The sequence below is a fragment of the Wasmannia auropunctata genome, unplaced genomic scaffold (assembly GCF_000956235.1).
Source record: "Wasmannia auropunctata unplaced genomic scaffold, wasmannia.A_1.0 LD335163.1, whole genome shotgun sequence".
NCBI classification, from domain to species: Eukaryota; Metazoa; Arthropoda; class Insecta; order Hymenoptera; family Formicidae; genus Wasmannia; species Wasmannia auropunctata.
In genome coordinates this window covers 70,071-82,072 of record NW_012027727.1, presented here as the reverse complement: position 1 = coordinate 82,072, position 12,002 = coordinate 70,071, and the positions used below count along the sequence as shown (strand labels likewise).

General features: G+C 39.2%; 1 protein-coding gene and 1 non-coding gene across 7 annotated transcripts in view; one reads left to right on the top strand and one right to left on the bottom strand.

Annotated features, from left to right (window-relative positions):
- The window catches only part of LOC105457672 (max dimerization protein 1-like), a 35,803-nt gene that overhangs the window by 20,188 nt on the left and 3,613 nt on the right, over positions 1-12,002 (top strand). For all 6 annotated transcript variants that reach the window (XM_011702477.1, XM_011702476.1, XM_011702472.1 and 3 more), the window contains 2 exons: positions 4,341-4,455; positions 8,005-8,314. In XM_011702477.1, the coding sequence (XP_011700779.1) occupies positions 4,341-4,455; positions 8,005-8,314 (425 nt within the window). The remainder of the gene's footprint in view (positions 1-4,340; positions 4,456-8,004; positions 8,315-12,002) is intronic.
- Positions 10,872-10,955, bottom strand: Trnal-cag. Its single transcript has one exon. It is a non-coding gene; the product is annotated as a tRNA-Leu (tRNA).

The window sequence follows — 12,002 nt, the reverse complement described above, 5'->3', positions numbered from 1 at the left end:
AGCGAGAGAGAGGGAGGGAGGGAGGGAAGGGATATACGAGGAGAAATAGCTGGCGCAATCACGTGCGGGGTTCGAAAGGTCAAGATCAAGTTGCCGGGGGGAGATGTGATCTGGAACCGCGGATACAGAGAGAAAGGGGGTGCAACGAGCGTGGGAGGGAGTAGAGAATAACGCTCTTCTGTGCCATCGACTTTAAAAATAAGATGGCAATCGGCCAGCACTTCTGTTTGAGTATATGCAATTTTTTTCTTGTCAATTTTCGCGTTTTTTCCTCGTTCTATACACGTAACATAATGCTGCCCGGTGCGGAGTTAGCTCAATGTAGCTGGACCAGGGGATATGTTCCCACACAATCACGCGTGAATTTTTATTCTCATTTTTTTTTTTTACAAAAATACAGAGGACACGGATAAAGTGGCACATTTCCAATACCGAGGCGGACACGCATTTACCTCTAAATCCCACGGGCACACGATCGGGCTGGTCTCGTGGATTTGCTACTCCGAATTGAGGGGGGTCTAATGAAGGCACGTGCAGACTCGCTTTTGTCGCTCACTAAGGATTTCGACATAGCTAGAAACAGCTTAATTAAGCGAAACCAGCATTACACAGCTGTCCGTATGCATCTACACGTGCCGGTAAATACCCACGTGAGCGTACTCTATATTGAATGTTCCATACAATGTACATCGCGACTAAAATTTTTTATACACAAATTCGTCCTTCTCACTTTTTAATGTAATCTTTCCCAGTATGAAATATTTCTATAACATATAGTAAGATGACGGTTAATTAAATCGATGAAATTTTATAATTTCCTCTACATTTTTTCGTATTAAAAAAACAAATTCGTATTAAAAATTGCAAATGTTTCGTAAAAGTTGAACATATTTTTGTAAAAAATTATATCATTTTATAATATGTAACACTTGATCAGAATAATGTTTATAGTTCTAACAGCGCTGTTGGAACTAAAATTACGATATTTCAATAATCCATTTTAATTAGCACATCGTTTATGTTGTATGTATTCAAATTAACTGAGATGCTATCTACCATTTTACATAACCGATTGACCTTCGAAAATGTCGTAATTCAGAATTAATTATTTTATCATACATATATATTTATCTCACGTTGAGTTTGGTACGGTTGAAATTATTATAACCCTGCGCGATTGACTGAGGGTCAAAGATGAGAGACGGGAAAAGACCTTCCGCGAAAAGGAGCTTGTGGAGATTTGAGGCAAAGCTCAACTTTAAATGGAATCGTTTTGGAAAGCTGCATACAGTTTAATTAAGCCAGACCCATTTCGCTTGTGTCTACAAACGGTATTTTGCAGTAATGCCTCTGGTCCTCCCCCCTCTCTCTCTCTCTCTGTCCGACCTCTCTATAGAGCGGACGCCAGTTGAAGGAAGTCCAAGTTCGCCTAAGTCTCGACTCTCGAGTGTCCGTCCTAATGAATTGCTAAACTATCCCGAATCCCTCCCCCTCCCCCTCAAACGAAAGCTCGATCTCTCTGAATGGACGCCCTTCCCTTCGAGCTTAATGCCCGATTAATCAAGGATACTAATTTTACCAAAAAATGAGAGAAATTTCGAGTTGAGAAAATTTCATCGATTAATAGTTATTTAATAAAAAATTGATCGGAGTTAATCGATTGATATTAAGTTTATTGGAAATTGGAGTAAAAAAGATTGCTTTAATTCGCTTCTGGTGTAATGAATAATGGAGTACAATTAATTGATTTTTATAATTTGCACGTACAGCTTTGCGCGTTGGAACATTTTTAGTTATCTTTTAATTTTATTTTGCGAGCAATAAATCCACGTATTTCGAGAGTAATTAATTTTGATTGTTTCAATATATCCAGCACCGTTGAATATTTTCGGTATCTCTTTGCAGTATCTTATTGTTACATTGAAATATAATTTTTTTTCCTTTTTTGGGACCAATACAAATTTTTTAATAGAATACAAGTGACAAACTATTGTTCTTAATTTAAATTTCAGTATTAATTGCCTACGAAGTATAATTTTTTTTCTTTTTTGGGATCAATACAAATTTTTTAATAGAATACAAATGACAAACTATTGTTCTTAATTTAAATTTCAGTATTAATTGCCTACGATAGGAATAATAAATACGCGATTTTGAATAGCTTGATTAGAATTAAAAATTAGCGTCTAATTATGTGACAAATAAAAAAGAACTTGATTTTTGACGGTGCAAACGCTAGGTTTAATAAAGGTTAGTAAATTATACAGGATCCTTAGAGTAATAGATACGTTCACGATTCAATGTCGCAATAAATCGTATTGTGTGGATACAAACAATGTAAATTAAATCAACACGGTAACGTAATTATAGAGAAATTTTAGCATTGATAATTAATTGTGCAATAGAGCAAGGTAGAGATAAAAATAGAATGGAAAGGGAAAGGAAAGAGAGAGAGAGAGAGAGAGAGAGAGAGAGAGAATATTAAGACAAGGAGATAAAGAGAGATAGAGAAGATGAGAGACGAATATGCAACAAGGGGGGTGATGATGCAGCAATGTAGTGGGATGGACGGATAGACAAGGGAAAGGGGGCGGGAAAGGAGGGGGAAGATATCGGAGCGGGAGGAGAAGTAAAGTTACGAGGCTGTTTACAGGCGGCTGTTAAAGCGATCTAACTCATGGCCGGCCATTGCTCCCGCCAGGCTTGGCTACGCAACGCAACGTTGTTCGCGCTTTATACAAGTCGTCTCAAGCGCAGCCGCTTCCATTTCACGGCTAAATCGAGCGTATTGCTGAAATTTCAATGTATTTTGAAATTCCCCCGATTTTTTAAAAGGAAAAAGTCAAGAGATTGCGTCTCTCGAAAATCCGCACGTGGAATAGGAAACGAGGCTTGCGGAGAGCGGCGAACTCGTGCTCGCCTTCCGCTCGGCGAATTATCGACTAATATTCGACTGTTGCCGTTCTCGTTGCGTCCCAAGGCATTCTCCCTTTGAGAGCAATCTCCTGCGTACGTACCCCCGATCCACGGGGGTCTGCCGTAACCGCGCGCGTCTTTGCCGAACTACTACCCCGACGACTCCGACGCGCGGGAATTCCGCGCGAAGTATTTATTCATCAGGGGTAACTCCCACCGGTAAAGGAATTTCATAATGCCGCTGTCACACGCTGCAATTGATTGAAGGATCGCTTCTCTGCTCCTCTCCGTTGCCCTTCTCCTGTCACGGCAAAAATGTTGCTGCCGATCGGGGATGGCGGGAGCCTGCACGTATAGTGCGCTCTTTGAGAACGATTTTGTGTGGGAAGATATTCTTTCGCGACATTTTATTTCCCTGCGATCATCGGATTCTCTCGATGAAATTGCAAGATGAAACAAAGATTAATGAAATTTTTTTTTAGGATTCATTTATTTCGAATTTTTATTTTAATTGCAAGAATATGTAATGTGTCGTTGATTAGTTGTCTAATGACGATTGACCTTAACATTTTTGTCAAAGGAAAATTAATAAATTATCCTATGATCTAAAGAAGATGATAAAAGCACAATCAGCTTTACATAAATATATCCTGTATATATGTATAACGTCGAGTACATGCCTAGACGAAGACGTAAAGCCATGTAGACAGAAACGCGTCTATTTACGGCTGAAACACGTCCACTCCGCAGCTCGCGGGGCATAATACCGTTTGATGACGTCATTAAGCCAGAGCGGGCTTATTGTTTCTCGTAAAATGTACGTGCAAACGCGTCATCCTGTTTCTGGATGGGCTTAAGTTCCATTCACATGTATGTAAGAAAAATTCTTTACGAACGAGATTTTCCAGCGGCCAGGAAAAAAAAGCTCAAAATACAACGAGCTGTTTTCAAAAAGCGACAAATTTCCTTTTTCATTATATATTTTCTAAATTCCTTTTTCCATCCACTTCTCTCGTTGAGAATTTTGACGTTTCGCTTTTGTGTGAATTCACCTTAATTCGAAATTTCCGCGATCTCGTTCTTCCATTACCGCCGTCGCGGTCTCTATTCTCCAAGATGGTGACTATAAAGCGGCTCGTAAACTTATAATTAAATGCCGCTAATGACACGTGTTCGGCACATGCGGTATATGCACGCATCCCCGCGACTGTGCGTGTCGCCGAAAATAGACGTCTTTTCGGGCCATTTTTCCGCGATAATTAAGACATCGTTTCAAAATGAAAACTCTTACGTTTTATGATAGGATGACGTACAAATGTGCAGTTCAGTCTTACAATTAGCGTCAATAATTAATTTAATAGTAATACGTAAAAAGTAAAAAAGATTACGGTTAGTCACGGTAGCGCCTATTTTTTCTGTTGCAGGAGAGCCCATCTTAGGACCTGTCTCGAAAAGCTGAAGCTGCTAGTGCCACTTGGGCCTGAAACCTCGAGGCACACTACGTTGGGTCTTTTGACCAAGGCCAAGCGTTTTATCAAGGTGAGTAGATCAGTCAAATTGATAAAATCGAAGGTGGTGTTACAGAAACAGGTACAAAAGACGAGAAAATTCTCAGAAGAGAAGACGGTTTAAAAAGATTATTCTTTTGCCTTTTTCGGGTAACTAATGGAAACTTGGACTGTGATAAGATTTGTCAAATACAAGAATGTCGTCTGCGAAAGAATATATTATTACTACGGAGAGAGGGAAAGAGGTGGAACTCGGGATATAAGCAGGAAACGCGCATTAGAAACATTGTTTCCCGGTTGGAATAGGTTCAGAAGGGACAAATGGGCGGGAGGAAGGGCTATGCGGTGTAGAGAAAGGCAGAGCAAGGTGTTGCTGCAAACAGAGTGGCGATGCACAATAGATGCGTAGTTAGTAAATTACAGACTGCCAGGGACAATGGCGTGCGTATCGAGCAAGCGGGCGCGAGCGTGTGTGCGTGTCAGAGTTTTCCACGCGGCGGTCTACAGGGTGACGCGGATACAGGCGCAGTGATTCGAACAGGTGACGAAGGCGGCGCGTGTTCTTTGTTTCCGTCAGCAAATTGTCCTCGTAAAAAGTAACTTAAAATATTCACCATTGTCGCGCGCGCGCATTATGTCCCGGATATGTATTCTCGACGTGTACTTATCAACGGGAGTATGACTTCCTCGCCATTTACCTGATTTGTTTCGCCTCCTTTCTCGAGACATAATCTTCTCTTCAAATCTCTTTCCTGGTATAATGAAAAAAAAAAATGTCATGACGCTCGTCGTTTTACAGATGCAATTAGCTTTTTTCTGTTTTCATTCCATTTTAAAGAGGCTTAAAAGAAATCTCTTGATAACAAATGGATATGCAAATTATTAAATTAAATTTATAACATCATATATCAAGAATAAAGAAAATATATGAGAAGAAAATACCTAAAGATTTATATTATACCGAAAGTATTAAAAAATGCTAATTATTGTTTTGTTATAAACGCGCGTAAAAAAAGTCGAGGCGTTCGTTTTATCGATGCAATTTCTTCATCGTCTTTTAGAACGCTCGTACTCGGGGCACCCTGTAGAATAGCGAGCAGCAGTGCGTATCCACCGTTCATTCGTGTATGCATAGTCCGCGTGGGAGACTCAGCGTGTACATCAATCTGACCTGCGGGCACCTGTGTATATTATGTGCCTGCGTTAGGTAGGAGAAAAACGTTCGTCCGTTCGCCATTCGGAAGAGGAAAGCTGCTACGCGTAATTTAAGAGGGCATCTGCAAGCGCAATAAAGATCGCACCAATATCGGGAAATGATGAGGCATCGTAAAAGAGCGATTTTTACGCGATACATAACGTTTGATTGTCACACATTCACTTTATAAAAGCCGTTCCGCGCGAAACGTTTTTTTTTTTCGGTATTCAATCCTTTACGTACAACTTCCTGATTGATTCGGCAACGACAGTAGGGTTGATTAATTATGGCGGCGGAGTCGCCAGGAAATTCCGTAAAGCGAAAGGCATGACCGGGGGATAAAGGAGTGAAGAGAGTGGGTTGAAAAGAGGATAGATGGAAGTTAAGAAGGCAGCGGTAAGAGGAACGAAAGACATGAAAGTGTCGTTTCTATAGAGAGCGGTGGTTTACACCCCCGCGAGGAAGTAAGACGTGGTGGTAGGGATGAGGTGGTAGGGTTGAAGCGATTCCGTATTTTGCGGGTTGGCGGCGTGTAAGTCTTCATTTGTCCGCCTTTGAACTTCTTCCTTTCTGTTTCGCCCTGGCCTTCGTGATTCTTTTCACACTTCGGTAGACGTTTCCGTCGTTAATTATTCTACGCTTTTTCTATCCCACCGTGTTTGGCTATGTGAGTATAATAATAAATGGATATAAAGAATAGGCAGACTGGGCTGGAATTTCTTTTTATTTATGATCAAAAGTATGTTTCGGGATTTTTGTTTATTTTTACGCTCAATATAAAGCTCGATGTGTACCTTATTAAACGTAAATGTTTAAAATAAGTATTTTCAATTTTTGTGGGATGCGTAAAAATATAGTTGGTTAATATTAATTAATAATCAAGAAATATTTTCAATTTTTGTGGGATGCGACAAAATATAATTGGTTAATATTAATTAATAATCAAGAAAATTCGATTAATTTACATTGTTATTATAACCAATTTTAAATTGAATATGTTCCCTGTAAACATTAATATGCGAACACAAAACGTCGCAGCAGTTTCGATGCCGATTATATTGTAACCAGCATCGACCGGCGCAATGTAAATGATACGAGCGAGCAGAGTCTCACTTCTGAGATCGGTCGATTGGCTTTACGACGGAATACGCTCCGGCTGACGCTTTTCTTAGCCTCGTTTTATCTCCGTTGTAAATTCATATCGAGTAAAATGGAAAGCATGAAACCAGGAAATTTTCTACGAGCGCGATGTCAGCCGCGCTGCCATAAATGTACACGCACAGGCAAACACATCGTCTATCGTGTGGAGCCCTAATCTGTGATCAGGTGATTTCGTCGCCAAGCCACTTCCACCCTTGGTAGTACATCCACCCTATATCTAAAGCGCCGTTGATTCTTATAGCTATCTTTTACCGTACTACATTTTTCATTACGGGAACATAGTTGATAGTTGCGAGATCTATATATATCAATTTCTGTCCTCAGTTAAAATTTTTTTAGGAATGACTGACATCCGTTTTAATAAAATTTCAGGCGAATACGCTGAAATCTCGAGAGATCTCAGATTAAAAATTTGAAAATATCAAAATTTAAAATTTTTAAAACAGAATAAAAAGTTGAAATTTTAAAAGTGTTAATTAAAAATTTTAAAACATTCAGAATTTTCCATTTCAAACTCTTGTAATGAAAAACTCGCAGAGCCGCCAAAACCTACTCATGTCAAATACTACGCAGTAGAATACGCATTTAGTTGCATTCGATTATTTCCTGTTCGGTGATTTGCACCGGAATTGGTCGGCCTCTTCTAGGTAAGCGCTCGTTGTTGCGTTACGAAATAGCATGCCGTATACAATACAAAGGAAACCGATTATCGGCCGACGTCGATCCTATTGGCAGCTCTCAGAACAAAGTGAAACGGAGAGATATTTGATGATAAATAGTTAATTAAACCAAAACTTTTTTTATGTAACGAATAGATCACATTTTCGGACATATCAACATCAAATCGAGAAGCGATAAATCATTAATAAATATATAAATAATCGCGGACAGCATTATTGTCGTATCTGATACTAAAAATTCATTTATGCTATTACATTTGCTAGAACATTAACTATTATAATTGTAATAAAATGTATTACAGCATGTAATGCCTAGATAATACTTTGTAATATATAGTATTAATTTATATATGTCTAAATATATAATATTATAAATGTATTGTTATAATTAATATTGTTTATTAATTATAAATATTTTAAATTAATATAATACATATTAATACATATAAAATACTATATATTTTAGACTGCACACATTATAAGTATGAAATATCATTACATTAGACGATCCCAATCATGTGTGATGTCATCGTCTGGGTTACAGAATCTGGAGGACCGCGAGCGTAAGCACGCTATACACAAGGAGCAGCTGTCGCGCGAGCACAGGTTCCTGAGACGGCGGCTCGAGCAGCTGACGAACCAGACCGGCCTCCACGGCCTTCATGCGCTTCACGGCCTCCACGGGCTCAGCACGAGCGCGCCGACCGGCTCCGTCGCCGCCGCCGCTTCCGCGGCGATGCTGTCCAAGCGGCGCAGTATCTCCGAGTGCTCCCTGGGCACGGCGTCCACCAGCTCGACCGGAAGCTCTAGTAACTCGGATAGGTCTGCAGGTAGCCCATCCATCTCGGAGTCCGGTGAGTACCGCAACGAGATTGTCATTTATAGATACGTTAAGTTGAGAGGTTGCGTTCCTTCCGATGGAACGCCTTTAAATCTCCAATCTGTCTTTCTGTCTTACTCTTCCAGTAGTAATTCATAGTCATAAATGTCTCTCTTCACAGCGCGGATGCAGAAATGCATTGGGTCCATGTTTTACTAACGAATTTTAGCAAAGAATTATCATATCCTACCGATTCAATTAAACTAGTTTTAATATAATAAATTAACGTCATAATAAAGTCGGAATGAGTGTATCTTTTTTCATAAAAATTTATAATATGATATTAAAAATATAATAAAATTAAAATATAATAAAATTATTTGCAATTATATATTATTTTTGATTACCGGATGACATTCTTTTTTACAAAAATGTTTCATGAAAATGAGATTTTTTAAATACGACACTTTGTTATGCAGCAATCTAATAATCATCATAGCGATTAGTAATACGTAATTTATGAGAGACATAATTCCTTTCCCCGTAAAAAATCTTCGCGTGTAATTCACCGCGTTTTTAATGGAAAATCTTCAAAGTACAAAGAAGATTTTCGCCCGCAACTCTATCTTCTTTCCTAACTAGCTTGATTCCGTCGATTAAATCTTAATCATCACGAGTCGGAATTAAGACGGAAAGCAGCGCGATAGAAGCCACGCGGGTTACTCTATCTACGTCGTAAAGTCGAACGGATGAATCTATTTAATTTCCCGAAGCGTCATTGTTTGAGCACGGAGCACAGACGTCCACGTAACGTACGCGTATACATAAAGATACAACAGCTGTAGAATTATATCATACGATAATGCCACGGTATTAATTTTTCAGCGATTTTTTTTCCTCAGAAAATTAATCAAATATGATGTACCGATAAAGAAAATGTACGAAGCACTCTTATATTTCCTCTCTTTCTTGGCGTAAACACATTTACAATTTCTCTTATTTTCAGTAATTGGGTAGGAAGATAACATGGCATGTCTCGATTGTTAATGTAATTTTTTGTTATCTAACAATTTGGGATTACGTTGTATTTTTCTAGATAAAGTTTTCAAAATTTAGATTTTGTCTATGTTGAGACACCACCGACGCGTATCGCAAAAATGCATTCGCCACCGCGTGAAATATTGCAGCTTGCGGGGGTGGATGAGTTTTCCAAAGGAGTTCCGGGAGTAAAAAAGAGGTCGAGCTAGCGGAAGGCGAAGGAAATCGGAAAACGTCGGGGAGGGTGCACGCGCGGGGGGATTGGGGACGTTGAAATTGATGATCCCGTGGGAATATCTCCGGCGAAGCACTTATCATAAGTCACGTGTGCCACACCGGCGATTTTTCGAAAGCCATCCCGAATTTGCCGCGCTTTCTGCCTTGGAATAGCGAAATTTATCGTTACTTTTTTTTTATTTCCATTAATAATTAAACGTCTTAAATATCAAAATATACAAGAAGCTGTTAACTCCGGTCAAAAACGTACATTTTAGCACTTTTTAAAAATAATTAATTACTTTTCCGTGTGTCTACATGCCTCTCTTATATTAATAACATTCTTGATATGGCATCGTGCATTTGGCATGCGTATACCACTATGATTGCGGAGTAATCATGTCTCCATTACGAGATATGTTCACTCTGGTGAATCCGGCTTTACATTTATGGACTCAAATAGAATGTGTGTTTTGCGTTGTAGCAATCTGGATAAGGCACTCCCTTTCACATAAACACACACGTAAACGCGCATATATACATATATTCGCGGAATTATTTCAGGACGATTTCCTCGGGCACCTTAATGTCGTGAGATTGTTGCGCTTAGCTAAATTACCAAACGTGATAAGATCCCTCTTTAAGATTCTCTGTCCCAGCCATTAGTAACGGATCCCTGTGTCGTTTGCACGATGCGCTATGGCTAAATGTTGCGGTTTCGTATTAGTCACACAAAGCATGTTGAAATCTTAATGTTTGTTCTTCTCCCGAAATTCGCGCTTACGACGATGGACTATTTGTTATTCATTTTCCAAAATCCTTTAAATGTGGATTAGAATTAACAGTACGAAAAGAGTGATGATCAGTTAAGGCAGGGAGAGAACTGATTAAAAATATAGAATTGAGAGAAAAGAAATAGAAGAGGAAGAATTATGATCCGCACAGCGGAATTCAACATGAAACAGAGACGAGTGCTTTTCCGAACAAAGAGCAAGAAGTGGGAACGGGAAGAAAGACTGACAAGTCAAACATGCCTGACGTTCCCGTAAAATAATCATTTCTAACATGGCTGATGTACAGACTCTCTTCAGCCCGAAGTAATCCTTCAGGCAAACCCTTCCGCGTGCTCGTCCCATAATTTCTCTCGAGCAAAATGAAAGCAAATATAAGACGCAGCACGACGCAATTGCAAATCCAAGTGGATTATACATTAACAAATATGCATGTAGCTAATCCAGCTCAATCTAATCTTTCTTTTAGAAAAAATAATTCAATAATATTTTAATTATTGATTAAATACATTTATGATTATTTTGAGGTTTTCGTCAAAAAAGAATTGTCAGAAGTGGGATTCGAACCCACGCCCACAGAAGTGGACTGCGACCTGAACGCAGCGCCTTAGACCGCTCGGCCATCCTGACGATACATAGGATGATGCTAACTAAGTCTGGGATATAGCGGAATAATTGTGCTCGAAATGAAAGTTTTTTTTATGTCTAACAAGGTGATAATGAATGGAAACCTTTATTTAAAATTTTAAACAAGAGCAAGGCGGAAGGTGCAATGAAATGTTTAGAAATTCTACGAGAGAAAAGTTTTAAAAAATTTTGATTATTTTGGGAAATATATTAGAAAAATAACGAAAGAAGACAATCCATCTAAACGCGAATCGTTTATTTGCTTTTTAGATAATTGCTCCCGTTTTCGCGCTTTTATTCGACATTGAAAATTTTCTAATGACGGGAGAAAAAGAGAGAACTGATATAAAATTAAAAGAACTATTTCAATCAGTTTAGAAAATGTGTGAAATTAGGAAAACAATGAGAGTTTCCTATCTGAAAGAGCAATGAGGATAAAAACACGAATCATTTATTTATTTTCTGAATAATTTTCTGAATGATCTGCTCGCGCTTTTATTTGATATATATTTAAACTTATGGTCGACGGACCGTCAGTGAATCGCAAGCGTGGAAATATCGATCGCGAAATTTTCTCGGGCCCGAAATCCTTTAGAAGTTTTTCCATATAAGCTTCGTGCTGCGTGCAAGGCGATTGTATATCTCTCACGCACATCACGTGACCGAGGAAATACTGACTGGTGACTATACCACGCGCGCGACGTTACGAACTTATCGCAACTGGGTTGGTACGCGATCGAGACTTAATCGGGACCGCGACGACACGTATAAATAGACTTGGATAATCCGTCCGCCGAGCGCAACCGGAAGTTGGCGTTTTAAGACTGAGAGAGAGAGAGAGAGAGAGATACAGTTTTTGCGGAGGTTTACCTATCCCGCTCCTTTGCAACAAGTCATTTCAATGCTGAAAATGCGATTTAAAATTAATAGAGAAACGTAAATTCGAATCCGCCTGATTCGGAATTGATATTTGCGGCGGAGGATATTGGACACCACGCGAAATGTCCGCATCTTCACGAAACTTCGTTCGAGCGGACTAAGAGTTAATTA